The 20,539-nt window shown below is 61.4% G+C and overlaps 1 protein-coding gene across 1 annotated transcript in view; it reads right to left on the bottom strand.

Annotated features, from left to right (window-relative positions):
- GSE1 (Gse1 coiled-coil protein) overlaps window positions 1–20,539 on the bottom strand; it is a 111,110-nt gene that overhangs the window by 75,808 nt on the left and 14,763 nt on the right. The window contains exon 2 of the mRNA XM_027646954.1: window positions 44–194. Coding sequence (XP_027502755.1) covers window positions 44–194 — 151 coding nt within the window. The remainder of the gene's footprint in view (window positions 1–43; window positions 195–20,539) is intronic.

Raw genomic sequence — 20,539 nt, 5'->3', positions numbered from 1 at the left:
ATGGCAGCCTTGTATCCCCCTGGTATCACCCAACATCACCTACTTGTGGCTCCAGCGTCCGCGCCTTCCACATCCAAAGCCGTCCGCTGGCCGATGTCTGGGGCAGCACTGCCCGTCCCTGGGCTCTCCCCGGCCACCCGGGGCTCTCCGGCCACAGGCTTGGTGGTGACCGTCTCCAGGGACAAAGAGGACGCCTGGAAGAGAAGGAGGACAGAGACTCAGCGCCTTTCCCTTTCCCGGTTGGAGCACCGCCGTGCGGGGTGGGGGCCACAGGGTGGGGGGGGGGGTGGGGGCGCACAGACAGAAGATGCTTTTGTTTTCCTGCCGGCCGGTGCACGTGGCCGGCGCGGGAGCCGCACGCCAGCCCGCACCGCGGGGCTACAGCTGGATCCGGCCGATGGCTCCCAGCACAGCCAGACAAGAAAGGCTGGAGGGGGGGTGAGGACATGAATCAAAGCGGCGTCCCCTCGCCCGCCGGCGGCAGCTGGCCGGTTAGGCAGCTCCCGATTACTCAACCGGGCAGTGTTTACTCGAGATCAACAACCCCTCATCGCCTTCCCTGCCAGGCGGGTGAGGAAAATGTGCTGCTGGGATGGGGACAACATTCCCGCTGCCCCCCTCGGTCCCTCTCCTTGACCCCCGGTGTCCCCCGGCGCTGCTGTGGCCCCAGGTTTGCTGTAGCTGTCACCCTCCCATGTCAGGCGTGTCCAGGCACACAGCTTAGGCTGTCACCACTCCTCTTTAGCTTTAATAAAGCAACATCCAGCAACACTACACACATCCCAGCACTGCCATGCCGCTCTGGGATAGACATATGGATCACTCAGACCAAGGCCTGAACAGGTCCCTGGGATGCTGTGCTCACGCCAGGCATGGCAGGATGAGGGTGACCTCCCTCCTGCCACAGGTGGCATCCATAGGGGACATCGTGCTCCTAATTTTGGGACATTAGGGCCATGGCTGCAGCATGGTGAGGATTTGATGTTGATCCCATTTTTCCTGGGATTACTCCCACAAACGTGGAGAGCTGAAGCACGACGGTTGTTTTGCTGGGAAGCCCTCAGACTCGATGAGCCACGCACATGAGCGGACATACAAATTTACCATTTGCTTCCTGGAAAGGTTTAATTTATGGAATCCATATGGCAGCGCCGCACAACCGCGAGTGCTTGGCACATCCCGTGAGTCCTCGAGTGCCACCACGTACCAGCTCCAACTGGCGGGGTGCCACCGGCTGCCCTGGTGATGGCGGGATGCTCTTCTCTTTCCCAATGATTAACAGAAGGTGACTTTCACAGCGGGCAGGGGACAAGCCCAGGGATCAGTTCCCATCCCTGAACGCTTGGTGTGGACTCCGTGGAGGTGGCAGGGATGTCTCGGGGGGGATGCCGTGCCACCTCTCCTCCTCCTGGGGCAATGCCACAGGCAGCAGCAGGCAGCAATCCCCAACCTGTGGGCATGGGAAAGGGCTGGGGTGCACTTTGATACCTGGAGCAACTAATCATTAATTAGCATTAATCACTCCCTGTCATGCGTCACAGCAGCATTGGGCAAGACACAGCTGGGAAGCACCGGGTTGGGGTTGTGGTGGAGAAGGCGGATTTTAGTGGCTGGGCCAAGACTGGTACCCTCCTTTTGCTCCCTGGGGACCTTCAGCAGCCCCCCAGGCCCCAACCTACACCCCAACCCACCCACCAGCCCCACAGCAGTGGCAGCCCCCACCCCCTCTATTTTCCTGCCGAGAGATGCTGAGATGCAAAAGCACAGGAGATGGGTCCCACCTGCCCAAGGGGCAGCCTGGATCCATCCCCCCCTCACCGCCCATGTCCCCTGGGACCCCCCAGGCTCCAGCATGGAGCACCGGCCGCCTCCTTGCTTTAACTTCACCCGGCGCTATCTGTCAGCAAATCATCCCTGGTTACACAGATAAGGAATAATTGATGCAAAGGAGCCATCTGTTTGCGAACACGGAATATCTGCTCAATTAGGAGGGATCTGTCCACCCAGATAAAGCATGGCAGCAGCCCCTTGGAAGGGGGGCCTTCCTCCCCAGCCACGTTCTCAAAGACTCATCCCCAATTAGAGGTGAGCGGGTTGATTGGGGTGTTAATTTGCTAAGCACCCTGAGGTGCTCGGGAAGAGGCTGGGAGGGAAGGGTGCTCTGCCACCCCATGTTGAAATTTGAGGGGAGGGCTGGTAGCCCCCCTGACATGTCCCACTGTGGTGATGATCAGCTTGTCCTGGCTCTGGGAGATGCTTATCCTGCATCTTCCCAGGGATGGAGACAGGGAACCAGCATCTGCACCTCCCAAAGGTGACCTCCCGAGCTGAGGTCGGCCTGCTCATGACATGCATCAGGGAAGCTTGCAGATGGACAGAAGGACTGAAGAACAACTCTGCAATAGCTCACAGGACATCCATGGCGGGGGTCAGGGACACAGGGCACAGCCACAGGCAGCATCCAGGTCAGAGGTAGGTGTGCAGTGAGGTGACATCAATGTGACATCGTTATGTGATGTTATTAACACAGGAAAAATTGAGCTGGCATGCAGGGCTGTGAGCCAGGGGAGATGGGCAGGAATAGCAGGGCAGCTCCACAAGTGACAGAACCATGGAGAAAAGGAACCAACCAGAGGTGGCAGGGACAACCCCATGGCATGACACTCCTCAACCTACCCCTGTGTGGCATCTGTCCCCATCTACCCCGGCGGGTCCTCAGTATGAAGGTCACAGAAAGCTCAAGAGGGGTCAAAACACAGCTGGTGACCTCAAGGGACAGGCACAGAGCCACTGACAGACCCCGTGTCACCTATGTCACCTGTGACCCCCACCATCAGCACGGTGTCTCCCAGGCCCTCAGCTTGGTGCCTCGGGCAGGCAGCCAGGGGACATGATGGCACCAAGGGCAGGGAAAGGTGTCTCTGTGTCTGGTGTCCTCACACCTATCCCTCCCTGACAAGGGCACATTCCTTCTGCTCCCAGTGGACTAAATACCTGCTGGGGCACTCAGCTCTCCCCCCAGCTTCAGGATGGCAGTAATGGAACAGGAAAGCAAAGAGTAAGGGATCCGGCACACAGAAGGTCATGCCAATGCATTTCTTGTGCCTTTAGGACACCCAAAAACGCAGTTTCCCCATTCCACCTCCCCTGTGCCTCGCCTGCCGCCAGGACGGGCTGCAGCGTGCACAGCAGCAACACCGCCCACGGGAAATGCTGCCCACGGGAACACCGCCCACGGGAATGCCGAGGGCACAGCAAAGCCCCCGCTGCATCACCCCAACCTCCACCCCCCTCCCGGGTGGCAGCACCTCGGAAAACCCCCATGCTTCCAGCAGCCAGAGCACTGGGGGTGGATGCAATCCTGGCACTTCGGCTCTTGGCTGGCATCACCCCGGCAGGGCGGCGGGCACGGAGCCCGGCGAGCACCGGCACAGCTGCACCGGCAATGGGGTTTGGCACAACCCGCCTGCCAGCTCCTGCGAACGAGCAAGGGATGAGGTGAGGAGGATGCTCGGCACAGAGGGGCTGTATCCTGCACTTCCTGGGATGCAGAGAGCACCAGCACCCGGCTGTAAGGCTTGGTGGGGACAAACCCCTACCATCTCCCATCTACCCCCAGGCCTTGTGAGGCGGCGCTCAGGATAAAAGGTGTTTTTGGAGTGTTGAGGGCTGTGGGAGTGGGCTTCCCCTGGCTCCCTTTGTCAGTGAGGCCCTGGAGACCCCGGCTCCCGCTGGGGCTTTATCACAGTCACGGCGGCCACAGCCCCTGCCGTGTGTTCCCCCCGACGGTTCCAGCTGCTCTTCCCTCCAGGAAGCCTTTGCCCTCCTCATCCTCATCCCAGCCGCCTGAAAACAGAGAGTTTTCCCACAAAAGCAGGCTGGGGTCTCCCTGGAGAGCTGGGGTCCCTGCTGGTGGCACGGCTTGGCCCCAGTGGGCATCCACAAGAGGGGTGGTGGCTGGATCCGTGCATCCCCGCTGTGTTTAAAGTTTCTCAGCCGTGTTTGCTGGTGGAAAGTTGGAACCTGCAATTACAGCAGTGCTAACCCCTCATTAAAATGGGGAGGGGGGGAAAAAAATGGGAAAGAAACAAAAGGCTCCAGAGCAAGACACGGTGCCGTTAACCCTTCCCAAGACTGGGATGTGGACCCCCCGGGAAATTAATGGAGCCAGAGAGATGGGTCACAGTGGTGGCAGGTGACACGGTGTGCTGGGGGCCAGCCCATGAGCATCACTGCCCACCCGGATCCCCGCTCTGTGTCGCGGTGCAGCAGCAATGCTGGCTGTGCCGCGGCGCCCGCGTGGGCATGGCTGCGGCTGTGCCGGAGCCGTTTGTCACGGCAGGGCTGCGGTTCCCGCTCGCTCTCCAGCAGCGACACCGTGACGCCTGCTCCAGGAGCCCACACAATATGTTCGCACTCATCTTGCAGCTGCCCCCAGACAGCCCGAGGTGCCGCGCTCCTCCCCGGCGCGGGGGCCGGTGTGTGCCGGCAGAGCCGCGACGTGCCGGCGAGCCCAGGCGGGAACCGGCAGGGATGGAAGGGGCTGGAGACTGTGGTCAGGCTGGATGCCATATGGGGAGATGATGCTGGAAACAGCACTGGCATGGGCAAGGGATGTACCAGTGGCCCCCCAAGCCTAAGCACCCTGGCCCAGGGGCCAGGCTGTGCCACCAGGCAGGGAAAGGCCTGACCGTGACCCCTGTGTGTGACCACAGCCCACCCTGCACCAACCAGTGAAGCACCACACTGGGAGCACCTGGAGTGAAGCACATCCCCCTTGGGGACCCCACTCCCAGCAAGGGTTTGACCCTGTGCCCACCCCAGCATAACCACAGTCACTCCCTCCCTCCCCCATCTCTGGGGAGCAGCAGATCCCTGTGTCACACTCCAGCCCCCCCCCCCCCCACGACACCACCTCAGCGCCGCGGCCGCAGTGGCTCTGACAGCAGCTAACGAGCTGCAGGCAGCAATTTGGGTTATATATAGCCCCAAAGTGACTGCATCTAATTGCTCCAGCACCCACCGGCCCCGCCGCGGGGTCCGGGTGCTGGGCACAGGGGAACGGGGTGGGCGGCACATGCTCAGCCCCCTCCCTCGGCTGTCACCCCGTGTGACCCCCCGGGCACCCTGAGGCCGGCGGGGCGTGAGCATCACCCCATCCATGCCGGCTCCAGGGAGCTGGGCTGTTCCCAGCGGCTTTGTGCCGGGCCATAAGCGGCTTTGGCTAAAGCCGCCGTCCCAGCCCGTCCCAGCCAGGGACCCTGCCTAAGGAGCTTTTGTCCCCTCTCATTAAGGGGTTTCGGCCGGGGGGCCACAGGGTGCAGCACCCAGCATCCCCTCTCCGCAGCCTGTGGGCTCCAGCCAGCTGCTCCGGCAGCCCTAGGAGGGAGGGATGGAGGGAGGGAGGGAGGTGGTCCCTTTGTGGCAGCCCCCATCCCCTCGCAGCAGCTGCCAGGCGAGGCGGCGGGCGCGCAGATGAGGCCGGGGGGGTGGTGTGTGTAGGGGGGTCCCCCGCAGCGGCTCCCCACGCCGGCGGGGCGAGCGGCAGCCCCCGCGTGCAGCCGCCGGCGGGGAGGGGAGCCGGAGCCGAAATTGTTTGCCAGCTTCCTCGAGACGGCACAATGGAGGGCGCGCAGGCGGATCCGGGGTCAGGGGTGAGAGCAGCAATAAGTGGTTTATGCCTTTTGTGAAGAGGCTGAACTGACAGCTCGCTGGATTAACAAAGACGTCCTCTGTTCCCGGGCAGGTCATGTGGAAAGCGCTGCGCCGACCCCTGTCACTTCTTTTTTTTGCAAGAACAGACATTTGTTCGCCAGCGAACAGGGAGGTGATGGAGGGGGAGGCGGGGGGCACACAGCCGCTCGCTCCCGGCTTTTCCTCGAGCTCCTCTGGGGCTCTGGGCATAGGGATTGGAGGCTGTTCGCTGCTTCGACAGCCCTGGCCATGCCGTGTCACCTCCCGTGCCTCAGTTTCCCCAGGTTGTGGGATGAGCCGCGGCTGGTGGCAATGTACAAGGCATCAGGGATGCCAAGACCTGATGCTGAGCCCCACATCACCCCAATTCCACAACGAGAGCCCTCCATGCTCACTCCCCATCGCCCCAGGGCCAGGCTGGCTGGGCACGATGGGACACACTCCCTGCTCAGTGCTGGAGCAATCCCTGTCCCACCATGGGGACACACAGCTCTGGTTTATGTCTGCCAGGCTGGGGAATGTTCCCTCCATCCTGCTTTCAAGGCAGAGAAACTGAGGCAGGGAGGATGTGAGCATCCCTCCCCATGCACGGACAGCAGGGCTGGCAGCAGCACTGCCACTCCTGGTCCTGGCCCTGCAGGGAACAATCAGCCTTTTCAAATATGCACAGATTTTGTCAAGGCTGTGCAGCACACAGCCTTTGCCATCATCATTAGACTCCAGAGTTAACAGCTGAAATAGGGCCATTCCACACTGAGACAAACTACCCTGACTGGAGCAGTGACTCCCTGGCCTTGGAAGTCTCTGCAGCTCCCACCTCTGTCTGCCACCACTTCACAGCCCTGGCTCCAGGTCCCTCCATGACCACAGAGCCCCATACCAGGAGGGGAGGGATGCAGCTTGCTGCCTGCCACCCAAATCCTGCTGAGATCCCACGGGACATGCTGTGCTCAGCCCAGCCCCTACTCCATGCCCCACACTCCCCATCCCCATCTCAGGGACACCACAGCCCGGCACAGCACCCAGCTCACCCATCTCCAGCTCCAGAGCTGCCGGGCAGTCTGCAGCAAACGTCCCCTCCTCGCCACCCTAAATACCTGCCCTGGGGAGAGGCAGCTGCCCCAAGGGGCTTTTTACTCTGGAAAATCCCACCCACCCCACAGCGGCTCATGTTTTCGGGATGTTCCCATACGTGACAATCCCCGCGGCACACTCGGGAGTAAACTGAGGCAGGGAGAAGCACCCAGGTGGGTGCAAGGCTCTGCCAAGCTCACCATGCTGGGCGAGGGGACATGGGAGGGGGTCCCCATCCAGCTTGGGGGGGTGGCACATCACAGCAATCCCCGAGGTCCCAGCGAGGGCCACACGCCGGTTTGGCAATCCGCTTGCGACGCAGAGGCATTAAAGCCTCAATCCGTGTCCCTCAATCCACCGTGTCCCCCTTCTCCATCCCACGGGCAGCTTAGCGCCCGTTCCCGGCTCCCGCCTGCCATCTAAAGACGGACTTACCGCCAGGTCCGGCGCTGTGTTAAGCCGCAGATTAAGCGTGAACCATCTGCAAGGGGAAACTTTAATGCAGGATAATACCTGCCGCACACACTGTGCTGTGTCACCGCGCGCCCCGGGCATGCCGGGCAGGTGGGCACACAGCTCCGCGGTGGCATCAGGTCCCTGAGCGGCACCACATCTCTCCAAGGGGATTTTGAGGGCTCTGAACATGCAAGCAATGATGTTCCCATCCTTCTGGATGTCCTCATCCTCTCCCCACTGTCCCCTCCTGGCACAGCCCTGGAAGGACCCACATCTGGGAGCTGCACGCCAGTCAGCCCCCTCCCCGCCAGTCTGTGTCCCCCACTAAGGCAGCCACCTCCAGGCAGGGGACACCCTGGGTCCAGCCATTGCCCCACCTGGTTAATTACTTGAAGTGATTAAAGTCTCTTCAGCAGGGCAGCAGATTAGACCCTGCAGCTGTGAGCTGTCTTCCCCCACATCTCTACTTCCCCAGGGGACAACATAGGGGGTCCTGCCCTGTCCCCATTTTTAGGAACAAATCCCACCTCTCCAGCCCCACAAAGGTGGCCCAGCTGCCCTGTGCTCCCCCAACTCGGCGAAGTCCCCAGTGGTGCCCAGAGCAGCAGCATCACCCAGGGTGCAGTTGGGAGGATGTCCCTAATGATGGTGGGGACAGAGCCAGGCTGAGTGTCACACAGCCAGGAGGGACACTCAGCAAAGAGGAGGGATTCGGGGGGGGGGGGCAGTGGACCCCAAAGGTGGGTGGGGGAGGCCAAGGCACCCTCCTGCTGACTCAGCAGTCTGATGAATTACACAGGATCACAGGTCCCTGCTCAGGTCAGCAAGGAAAGGAGCCAGGGAGGCTTTCTGCTGCCCAGCCTGCTCCTGCTGGAGAATTTACAGCCAGCATCCAGGAGGGGCTGAGTAATTAGTGTCAGGATGCTGAATCAGCACCCAGCCATCAGAACTGAAGGGATGGAGCTGGAGGGGGCTGTAGGACTGATAGTGGCCCCCCAGGATGGATAGGGGGCAATGGGTGACTCAGCAATGTCTGCCAGTGGGGGTTCTTCCCTATGGTTTTGAGCACTGAGGGAAAGATGGCTAGCTCAGCATCCCATCCCAATCTTCTGCTTCAGGACCAGATCCAGCACTTCCAAGTGGAGATATCACTTTAGGAACATCCCTGGATGGCTGGTAGAAGCCTCACATCCCGCTTGCCTAAAGATAAACATCGCTCTGGTCCTCCCTTCACAGCCTGGATGCTGCATCCCACAATGCCCAAGCCCTGAGATGCCCGAGCATCCACCCAGCTGTGCCCGGGCAGCCCTCTGGCCTTCACGGCTGCCATCAATTTACCGGGGTCGGGAATAGCAGGGCTGGCTCCCCAGCAGATCCAGCCCCTGCTCCGCAGCTGATTACAGCCATTTCCCTGCCCGTGCCCCCTCCCCGCTGTCTGCCTCCTGCCTCCGTCTGCTGCCTGGTTTTATGAGGGCCATTTCCAAGAGGTCGCTGGAAATAGATTTTTATCACCTCGTGATAAATATCGTTTATGGTGACATTACTGCTCCGAGCAGCCGTGCAGGGGAGAGGAGGGAGGAGAGGCGGGCAGGCAGACGCCCGCTGACAGCCCCCAGCATCACAGGGCACTGGCTGGGCCCCTTCTCATCCCTGTCCCGTTCCTGGAGGTTCAGGCAGCGCCAAGCCCCAACACCATCCGTCTATCCAGGCGGCATGAACAGAGGGAGCTGCATCATTAGCCCCGCGCGCCATTAAGCACTTAAAAAGCCATAGGAATAAGCCGCGCCATTAGCTGGCAAGCGAGCTGGGAGGGGAGGGATGCACAGAACCAAGCATGGACCACGGGATGTCACCACCCCAGAGATGCTCTGCGCCCCCCAAGAGCTCCAGCTAATCCAGGAAGCGGGGGCAGAACAGCCCCCTCCTGCACACAGCTCTGAGGTGGAAATCCAGGTGCTTTCAGAGCTGACACATCACTTCTACAGGGGTGACGCCACTGGGCACCTTTCCAGAGGGACTTTTTGGCAGGGCAGGGAGAACCGGCTCCCTGTTTGTCCCCTCTGAGCCTGCCCTGGAAAGGCTCTGCTCTAGGGATGGAGCTGGTGCAGAGACCTGGGAGAAAAAGCCACTGCTGAACTGAGAACTGCAAACTCATGACAGCTGTGACCCCGGGTGTTGCAACGCTGTGCCGAGGTGTCCCAGTGGCCCAGGGGAGCAGGGGTCCTGCCCTGGCCGAGCCCGCAGGCAGCACGGCTGCCAAGCCATGCCCACAGGCAGCTGCCTCTGGAAAAGGGCACGGCAGCAGGCAGGAGGCCAAGGCCAACCCGCTCTCCGTGCCAGCCCCGCCACACACAGCGCCGGGCACTGGCTACCCCTGGGGGGGAACAACTGCCCTGTTCACCAGCGCCGAGGTGGGGGGGTGTCACCTGTGGGGACGGAGCCGTGGTCCCCAGAGTGCTAGAGCTGGGGAGCAGCACAGCAGCAAAACAGCACACCCGGCAAAGAGCAACCCTCGCCTGTAGGCAGAGCACAGCACTGCCAGCCTGTGCCAAGAATCCTGTTTGCTCTCCCCAGTCCTGGCACTGGATCTCTCAGGCAAGCCGCCTCCTGCCCTGCTGCCTCAGTTTCCCCAGCTGGCAGGGATAGTGGGGCACAGGCACAGGGTGGGCAGCCATAGGGGGGCCCCAGCATCACATTTTGGCTCCTTTTGACACACAGCACAAACCCGCTGTGACACAGAGCCGTGGTTACTGGCCTGGCAAGTGGCCCTGCGGCGTGGGGCCGGGAGGGAGGGAGCAGCAGGGCTTTGTATGGGGACAGGCACAGAGAGACAGCAGCAGTGGCCACCTGCCACAAACGACTATGGTGGCACGACCCCTCCTCAGCTCCCCACACCTGGCAGGAAGAAAACAACCCCAAAAAGGGCCAGCCTAGTCACCCTGATGGCACCGGGGGCTGCACAGGGACAGTCACATGCAAAGTCATGGGGTGCTGGCGGTGGTGTCCACCCTGGCTCCCTCTCTGCAGCAGGGGTGTCACCTCACTGCCAGAGACCCCAGGATGTGTGGCACAGCAGGACGCATGAGGAGCCAGTTGCCTCCTGTGCCCATGAAAGGAGGTTTGTTCACCTGGAGAGTGACTCAGTGACCCCAGGTCCAGCTCCTGCCACCACCTCACGCTCCTGGTACAAAGGAGCCAGCACGCCCTGGCAGGGCCACCTCACCAGCAGTCATGGTGACCTTACACGTTGCTGCCAGGGCTCTCCAAGCCCAACGCTTGGCCCAGAACACAGATCCTGAGGCCAAAGCAGGCTGGCAACTTGGCACCCACCCTGCCCACGACTCCACCATGTGGGAGGGTGGCTGCCCTCCTTGCCCCAGGCTGGCAGGGACTGGGCAGCAGCTGCAGGAGGTGCAGACAGATGGACAGACAACACAAGCACAGATCCCTGCACACTGCCCAAGCCCCAGGGTGGAAGTTTTGGCATTCCCTGCCCACAGCAGAACTGACAAAGCCCAGGTGGGCAACTCCATAGGGACTCCCAGGGTCCTCCAGCCACCAGCATCCTTCACAGGGGATGAATCCCAACTCAGTACCCCCAGCAGAGCACCCAGGGGTGCCCCCCCATCACCCACAGATGGAGCCTTGTGCTGCCAGTGGCCAAGTGTCCCAAATCCTTTGCCCCCTCCCAAGTACTGCTGCCCCCCGGGAACCAGACCTGAACCCCCCAAGGGTGGGTTGCATGTGCTGTAGCCTCTGGCTTGGGATGCCCACCCTGTGCACTCCACTAGAGCAACATATGGGCCTGCCAGGATGCAGAGAAATCATTTTACTACTTTTTTAAAAAAAACATATAACAAACTGGGAGCACAGAAGAAACCTGGCAGCACCTCACAAAAGTTTGCAGCAAGTTCCACAGAGCCCCCCAAGTACCTACCACAGGTCCAGGTGCCACAGGAGGCTCCCCACTGTGCCCCCCTCCATGTCCTCACACCCACCCACAGCAGGGGCACCCCCTGACCACCCCCCCACCCAGCACAGCTGGGGAGGCACACGCAGCAAGTCAGGGCGGGGGGTGTGTTGCAGGGCTATATCCCTGGGGTTGCACACACCCCACCAAAGAGGACCCCCTCAAGGCTGGGGGGGAGCCCACCCAAAGATAAAGGGGGGGCAGGAGGAAGGTTTTGGGGTGGGAGTACAGGCAAGGGTTAGGGTACAAGCAGGGGGGATACAGACAGGGGTGGGGGAGGTACAGATGGGGGGCACGGGGGTACAGGCAGTGGGTGGGGGGTGCAAGGGGGGTGGGAGGGTACAGGACGGGGTGGGGACATATAGACAGGGGGTAGGGGGCTACAGCCAGGGAGTGTACAGGGAGGAGATGAGGGGTTCAGCCAGGGGGTGGGGAGGTACAGGCAGGGGCGGGAGATACAGGCAGGGGATGATGGAGTACAGGCAGGGGGTGCGCAGGGAGAAGATGGGGGGGTACAGCCAGGGGGTGGGGGGTACAGGTAAGGGCGGGGGGCACAGTTCGAGGGGAGGGTACGGGCAGCTGCCTGCCCTGCACGTACCTGCGCGGCGCGGTGCGGGGCGCGGGCGGTGCGGGGCGCGGGCAGCGCGGTGACCCCGGCGGCAGCAGCGGGAGGAGGCAGCGCCGCGCACACGCACACGCGCGATCACATCCCGAGCCGCCGGCGAGAGGCGGGAGGGGGGGGACACACAGTGTTGGGGGGGGGGGGGGGGGGGGGGGATGGGGTGGGGGGTGGGGGGGTCAGGGAAATTAATAACCGAGAAAAAGGCACTTACCCCCTCGGCGGGGCTCGCCACCGTGCCGCGGGGGTGGCTGGAGGGTGGCGCTGGGGAGGGGGGGGGATCAAAGGGGGGGGGGGGGGGGGGTCTCGCCAGCCCCCGCTGCCTGCCACAACAAAGAGCCAGACACAACAAAAGCAGCATATGGCCAGAGCCGCGCGGGGCTGTAAATTAAACATAAAGGGAAGATTAGATAATTAATGAGCGCTCCCGGGCCGGCCCCGGGGGAAGGGGAGGGGGGCCTTGCCTGCTGCGGGGAGCCCCGAGCCCCCCGCCCAGCCCCGGCGGGGAGGGGGCCGGGGGGCACCTGTTGGGAGGGAGGATGGGCAGCGGCCGGGCCAGCCTCGCCAGCTGCTCCGGGGCGCAGCCTAAGAGGATTAGCGGGGGCATCCCGCCCCCGGGAAAAGGGCTGGAAGCTCCAGGGGTGTAGGGGGGGTCTCGTGAACCCCCCCATCCCCCCCCCCACGTGGAGTGTCGCCTCTGCCCCAGACCCGGGCAGCATCGCCGGGGGGTTGGGGTTGCATCCTGCATCCCCGCATCCCTCCACGGGAAGCGTCCCGGGGGGTGAGCTCCTATCCTGCATCCTTCCCTGGGCAGGAGCCCCGGAGGAAGGGAGGGGGAGGGCTCTCATCCCTCGCCGGCAGCATCCCGGGGGGCTGGGCTCACATCCTACATTCCTCCGCCTCGAGGACCAAGACCCACGGCCACGCACGGATTCAGGCACGGCTCAGCGCGGCCCCCCTGCTCGTGTCCCCACTCCCACGCAGGGAAAGTGGTTCCTGCCCTGCCTAGAGCGCAGAGTCCTTTGGAATGCCCAAAATCCCCCCTGCCAGGCAGAAGGGGACACTGAGGCAGGAGAGGGGGAAACTGAGATTAGAAGGAAACTGAGGCGGGGGAAACTGAGGCAGGGGTACACGGAGGCAGGAGGGAGGAGCTGAGGCAGGAGGGGGTGAGTCCGTGCTGGAGACTCAGATCTGTGTAGAGGCAGATTGGGGCTGTCCCCAGGAGCCCTGGGACATCACTGCCCTGGGACACCACCACCGGCATGTCCCCGCGGGTTGGCTGCCCCCGGCAGGTGGGAGGAGGGGGTACCCCATGGAAAGGGGTGCCAGAAACGCCGTCAGGCTCGGCCCCGGCCAGGGGAAGGAGTTAATCCCATTATTGGCAGGCTCACAGATGGCGGCTGCACTATTCCCCTGCTTAGCAGATTGAACAGATCAGGCAGGAGGGAGGGAAGGAGGTGGGGGGATCCTGCCCCCCAAACACACATAGAACAGGGGGCATGGGGGGCAGTGAACACCCCCCAGCACCCCACAAGAGGCTTTGAGCACCCAGGGGTGCTGCCCCTTGCACCCCTCATTGCACTCCTTGGCAATATGAATCCATCCACCCTGCCCTGGACAAGGGGTGGCAGACACAGCGGGGGACTTGGGGACACCCCTGCTGTCCCCCCGCCAAACCTGCCACCCCCTGGGTTCTCCAGGAGGTCAAGGGCCGGGTCCCGCTTCCCTGGCTTGGGGAGATTTAAGCAGCTGCTCCCAGAGCATCAGCAGCCGGGGCTGGAGCCCAGGATTAGGGAGTGTGGGAAAGGGCTGGCAGGAAGCCAGGGACAGAGAAGCTGGAACATCCAGTGTGGATAGGACAACGGGAAAAGGGAGGGAGGGAGGGCTGAAGAAAGGAGGGAGGGAAGGATGGACAGGAGCCAACAGCTCCTCACCCCTGCAACACGAACATGTACCCGTAAGGCTCCACCCAAGCGCCTCCATCCCTGCCACGAGCTCACCAGGACTCAGTGACCTCCACCCTACAGCCAATTCTCTCCCTGGAGCCCCCAGATAACCCTGGATGCCAGGTCCTGGTGGCGCCCAGCCCAGCCCCAGCGGGCAGGATGAGGCCAGCCACCTCCAAAGCAAAGCTGCCCACTTGTCTTTTGGAAAACAGTTAGAAAACACTGTGCCTTTGATTCTGCAGGGTGAACGGCGGTGCCAAGCCTGGCACCCTGCAAAATAACCCTCCTGGCCACCCACAACAGCTCCCCACATCCCTCTCTTCCCCCTCGAAGGCACCCCAAGGATGGTGAGAGGGCACATGGCGAGACATCCCCTTGCAGAAGGTGATGAGCTGCCATACTGGAGGTTGCCAAGGCAATGGGACAGCAGGAATCTGGGTGGAAAAGGTCCCACAATCCTGTGGGGCTGGAGGTTGATGCAATCCAGCATGATGCTGAGGGTCCCCTCCAGCACACCAGTATGCAGTGGGAGATGGGTTGGGGTGCCATGGGACCCCCCATCTTCTGCCCCAGGCAGGGAACAGTGATGTACCCACTCCTTGGCCCCACTGCTCATGGCTGGGTGCCTCCATGCCAGCCCCTACCCACTGGCATCACTCCCTTAGGGGTGCTGGCAGCTTTGGGGGTGCAGGAATGTGGACACCAGAGTGAGCACAGCCCTGGCATCCCAAGAGAGCTCAGTGGCAGTGACACTGAGACAAACCTGGCCAGTGTCTGACCCCTGGCAAGAGGGGGACAGCTCCAGAGACTTGGGGACGCCAAGGGGTACAGAAGAACACAAGAAAGCACTGGTGGGCATCGTGTCCACGCTACAGCAAGGCCCCCACAGGGTGAGGGCCAGCAGGAGGGCGGGCAGGCTGCTTCTCAGCCTTGCCACACCTCAGTTTCCTGTTCCATTATGGCCTTAGGGCTGCAGGCAGGAACCCTACAGGCAGTTTCACCAGCAGCCACCCAGCCCCACAGCTCACCTGAACAGCTAGGAACACAACTGCTTCCAAACCTGCCCATCCAGGAGCTCTGGCACAGCTCACAGGAATCCACCCCACCCTTTGGCACAGGGAAGAGGGGCCTTGGTGGTCAGATGGCAAGCATCCATCTCCAACTCTTGCTCCTTGCTCCGGGCATCAGCCAGCTCAGGAGCATGTTTGTGCCTTGACAGCCAGGTCAAAATCCTTGTAAATCCACCCTGGGCAGCTCCAGCCTCCATCCTATACCAGCACAGGGCTCCCCAAGCCGCAACATCTTCCCTCTGAAGGGTCAGCCAAACCCCAGTCTTCCCACAAACCAGATGGGTGCTGAGCTGTGGGGATGGTTGGCCATCCCCAGGCTCTTGGAGGAGATCCCCCCCATTCCCAGCTGGCTATTGCCATCCATTAGAGATCTGAGGATCCATCAGCTCAGAGCAGACAGGTTGAGGCTGGGAGCTGCCTCCTGTGCCAGCCCAGACAGGCTCCCAGGGGACTAATACCGGCATGTAAATATTAGATACTTCTGTCTCCTCTGAGGCCAATTACACAAATCGTGGCAGCTCCCGCAGGACTCTCCGCTTCTACTTACTGTATCATCATTAACAGCTTATTAGAGAACAGCTGCTCCAAGAGGGGGAAACAAAAAAGGAGAAACCAGGAGGAGAGGCAGCAAGGAGACAGGCACATAGGAGGACAAGGAACCATGACCTCCACCCTGCCCTGGGACCCAGGGACACCCATCCCTGCAGTGACATCAGCATACCCAGCCCTCTCTGCAATGCCAGCAGTGGGACCAGTCCAAAAACCATGTTGGGATCTGCTGTAGGCTTCCCTGGAGGTGCTGGGAAGGGGACAAAGGGATGGTCCTTGTGGGTGTCAGACTGTGAGGTGGTTGGTGACAGGAGTGAGGTGGCTGCAGGGCCTCCAGGGAAAGCAGGAGTTGGAGTGAAGCCACCAAAGCAGCCTGGCATCCCCCAACCAGGGGCATTTTGGGGCCAGGAGGTCCCTTCATGCCCAGAGGGAGGATGTTTCTTAGCCTTAGGGTGCCTGTTACCTCCCCAAGGGTAGTGAGTTCCCCCTGGGTGGCAGGAGTAGACAGATCTCACATACAGGCAGATGTTGAGGAGGGGGCTGGAGGCTGTGGGATCAGCCCCCGCCTGTGGCAGTGCTGTCCAGTGGATGCTCCTCCATCCCACTCCTCTGGGATGGGGAGACATGAGGTTTGGGGTAAGTCCCCCAGCACAGCACAGCACAGCACAGCCTCCCCAAGAGGGGACACATTCCCTAAACCAACTACAGCATCAGTAAAAGGTGCAGCTAACTGGGAGCCAGATGCTCCTCGTGCTCCTCCCAGCCCCCCAGGGTTGATAGTAGCCAGGCTGGGATGGTGGGGGGGGGGGGTTCGGGGCACCACATCTCTCCACCCCTCCCAATCCCTCTGAGTGCAATTAGGCATCATCAATCACAGCCCTGACACCATTAACAACGTCCCCTGCGGCCGCTGAGGGCAGCCAGGGTCCCCAGCGAGGTGGCCGTGGGTGCCTCTGGGGTCACCCCGGGGTGGCCGTGGGCAGGTGGCCGGGGCAGGTGGCCCTGCTGGGAGCCGTGTCCCCGGGAGGATGTCACGACATGCTTCTGGTGCGCTCTAGCGTCAGCCAGCATTAATGCATTGCTGGCACCCGGCACGAGCGGCACGGCTGGACACGCACACGCGTGGGGACGGACACCTGGGCATGCACACGCACGGGGAGAGACGCTGGCACGGCCCCCAGACCCCCTTGGGCAGGGGGACACAGCCACCAGCTGCACCTCACCCCAGCTCGAGTGGTTTTCTGGGCTGATGTCCCGTACTGGGGGGAGTGGGGCAGATGTCATATTCTGGGGGGGACAAACCACTCCACACAGGGGCAGATGCTCTGCAGAAAGGGAGGGGGAGCAGGGCTCCCCGGGGCTTTCAGGGGACGGGGAGGCTGCAGCTTCCCGTCTGATTGCTAATTATCCTCGTTATTCCGTGTCAGACACTTTATGAAGCACCGGAGTGATTTGCTCTTTCCCTGTAATTAGGCACGTCGCAATTACCATCTAATTCAAGTTCAAGCGCCACGTCCTCACGACCTTCCCGGCCTCGACAAGATGTCCCTGCTCGTCTCTCCGGGGGACCCCCTGATCTCCCCCCCACCCTGAGCCTGGCTCTCCAGAGGGGAAAGGGGGATGGAGGAGCTGGTGGGAGCATAAGGCACAGAGTAGCCCCACAACCCCCCAGGAATCCCCCCAGCTAAAGGAGATGCCAAAAAGCCCGAAGTCAGGTCTGGGGTACCCCTCCAGGAAGGTGACAATTCCCAGCTCCTGAGCATCCCTGAGTGCTTGGATTTTGGGGTGAGGGCTGAGCCCCAGCATACAGCCAGCCCCTGCCCATGCACAGCTCCTGGCCAGCTGTCACCTCATCCCCTTTAGGGTCATTTTAGACCCACAGGACATATTTAACACATCCAGATCCCATCCTCAGTTCCCAAGGACAACAGCACAGGAACAACCATGCAGCTAAAAAAAACCCAAAACAAACCACCAAAAAAACCCCCTCAAACCAAAAAAACCAAACCCACAAGACTTTTTCGGGGGGGGGGGGGGGGGGGGGGGGGAACGGAAAATAGAGATCAGGAGCCCTGGGTGATTGATCAGCAGCTCTCATAGCTTCCCAGCATGACACTGGGATTTCCTCTCCCTGCCTGGCTCATAGTATTTGCTCTGGGAAGCACCACATCTCCCTTTGGAGCATCCTGAGTGAAAACAGTGCTGGTGCTGCAGCGCTGGGCACTGTGCCGTGCCAGGCTCCGCCACTGCGCCCAGTGGCACCAGAGCCACTGCAGAAGGATGCCCCCCTCCTCCCAGCAGCTAATTAATCCTTCTGCTCAGGCAGAGCTCATTAGTGCTGGTGCAGCTCAGGGCTGCTCTGGCTGCTCAGCACAGCTGCCCTTCCCAGTGGAGAGCAAGGTCAGTGCCAGGGGCCAGCGGGCACCGGCACTGCCACCACCGTGCTCACCCTCGGCTCTGCTGCCAGTCCCCCCTTGGTGGCCTTTCCTGCAGGCTGATGGTGTTTTTCCAAGCTTAGAGCATAGGAAAAAATAGGAAAAAAAAAAGAGGGGGGGAAAAAAAGGGAGGGCGAGGGGGTAGAGAAAAGGCTCCCCCCGAGCGTGAGCGCGAGGGAGAAGCAGCCAAGGAAAGCAGAGGAGTCAGCCAAGTGCCTCTCTCCGTGGCGGCAGGGCGCGAGTGGGCCGCCCTGCAAATGTTTTGAATTTCCAAAACAGAAGGGAGAAGCCAAGAGCTGCCGAGTTCCCCCACACGCCAAGAAGGACAAAGGGCATCCCTGCGCGGTGGAGGGGTGGGCAGGCGCCCGGCGCCCCGGCTGCCACAGCTCCCCCGGGATGGCAGTGTCAGGGGGATGTGGCACAGGGAGCCCCCTGGCTCAGTTCTAATTATATCCGGGGAGAGCAAACGCAGCAGTGTCGGGGGAGGGTGGATATTGGACACAGAGCTGGTCCCACTTGGGGATGATGGGTGGCTGTGGGTGGGATGTGCACCCCTTGGGACAGCCCGGAGCAGAGCCCGGGGTGATTCAGCACGTGGCAAAGTCCCTGGCTCCCTGTCCTGGCTCCACAGGAGCCTCCCAGCTCACAGTCTCTTGGGAAGCTACCCAGTTCAAGGGCCAAATGTGCTGGAAAAACCCCGAAGCACATTGGAGGCTCTCCTTGCTGCAGGATACTCCAGCACTGATCCAAAATGACATCCCAGTGCCCACCCCAGCTGCTGGCATGGATGTGAGGATGCTGCATGGGTGGTCCAGCCCCTCTGAGTGATCCCATCCCAAGGCGTGATACCACATCCCAAAAAGTGGTGCCTGCCCCATAGGACAAAAGGTCTGCGAGAGATGGGACAGCATCCATGGGAATCCTGGCAGCACAGCTCCCATGTTGGGGGGGGACCCCATATCCCTCCTTCCCCTGCAGATTATAACCTCACACAGATTATAATCTTAAATTATAATCTCTAACAAATCCAAACCCCCATCTGCCTAATCCTGTCCCCCAGCATAAATCCCCTGCTGGGGTTTATACCCTGGATGGGGGGAGCGGGGCTGCCTGGGTGCCAACCCTGCTACTGGAGGGGGTGGGAGAAGCCACGGGGTGAGCCCCCTCAGCCATTTACCACCGGGCTGGGAGCAGGCAGGGAGACAATATCGGGACTATGCGGCCCCCTCGCCGCCAGATGTGTGTTAATAAGGCAGCTGCCCCCTAAGCTAATAAGGTCACTTACTGGCTCCAGCAAGACGAGAAAACAAGCAGGGGCTTGGCTGCGGTACAGCCTGACTTGGCACTCGCCGCACGCCGGCTTCCTGAATTCTTGCCGCTTCCAGAACAGCACAACGGGGTGGAAAAAGCAGATATAAACCTCCCTCACCCCCCCAGAAAACACCCCCACGGCCCACCCGCCTCCAGCATCCCCAGCACTGCCCTTTGTCACTGGGCACTGGCTCCTGCACCCTGTTGGTGGGGTGAAGACCCCCCCCGGGTTTATTCCTTAGGGAAAACCTTGTGGAAGGGCTTAGGGTGGGGAGGGGATTCCTGCAGACTTTCCCAGCCCGGCGGGCAAAAAACCCCCCCCCCCCCCCCCCCTCCCTCCCTCGCCTGCCCCCGATCATGGCGCCTACAACTCCCTTTGTTTTAATATTATAAAGCGAGCCAGATGCCGGCTTTAATCCCCTCAGCTGGGGAGGATTTGCAAACACATTAGGAGGCAGAGCCGGCCCCTCCGCTCTGTGCCCCAGCCCCACGGCGGCACCGCGCCCCATCTGCCGCCTCGGGAAGGGGATCCCGGCCCCTAATTGCCTTCTCATGTCCGGATTAGGAGCTGACAAGGTGTCCGACAACAGGGACACGGGCATCCTCTGCCACTTGTGGTCGGGGAGCACCAGGAGGGCCCTTCAGCTTCCCATGCAAAGAGTCTGGGGGATTTGCCTCGGGTGATGGGATGCCAGGGTGATGGAAAACATCATCAGGGTTATGGGCCCTGCAGGGCAGCGTAGATGCTTGTGGGATACAGGCAGAGGTTAGACAGGCAGCTGTCCTGGAGACAGGATGATGGATAATGTGTCTATCCCAGTGGTGTAATATCACAGCTGCCGGACCAGAGATGAGCTGACTCTCCCGCATCCCTGGTGAACATGGGATATTTTGGGCAAAGCTCTGTGGGTCCTTCCTGCAGCATTGACAGAGAAAGGGATTTCCATCCAGACCTCCAGTGCTGCCAGCTCCTGCTCTGCTGCTGCATCCTTCCCCTGGGATTCCATACACAAGGCTGAGATTAAACAGGTACCAGCAGCAGGAGAGAGAAGAATTGCTCTGAAGTGTCACATCCCCCAGGAGCAGCTCCAGGTGTGCATCCCGTTCAGCTGACAGCATCCAGGCCAGCTCCCCTGCACCACAATCCCCTGCTCCCTCAGCACACACGGACCCTTTCCACAGTCAGGAAGGGGGACATGACCTCTGCAAAGTAGGGAGAGGCGGCTGCAGAGCCCCAGGAGCCGGATGGTGAAGGGAATGTGATGCCGGAGCATCCCAAGAGGGGAAACAGCTGCCAGATGAGATGCCCCGTAAATCCCCTCCTCACCCGAGAGCTGCCTCACAGCACAGCCTCACAACTCCCCAAAGGCTGGGGGTTCCCACCAGGCACCCCAATCCAGGATGGACTTTTAGGG

This window comes from Corapipo altera, unplaced genomic scaffold (genome assembly GCF_003945725.1).
Source record: "Corapipo altera isolate COAL_440 unplaced genomic scaffold, ASM394572v1 62, whole genome shotgun sequence".
NCBI classification, from domain to species: Eukaryota; Metazoa; Chordata; class Aves; order Passeriformes; family Pipridae; genus Corapipo; species Corapipo altera.
This window is presented reverse-complemented; position numbering and strand designations above follow the sequence as displayed.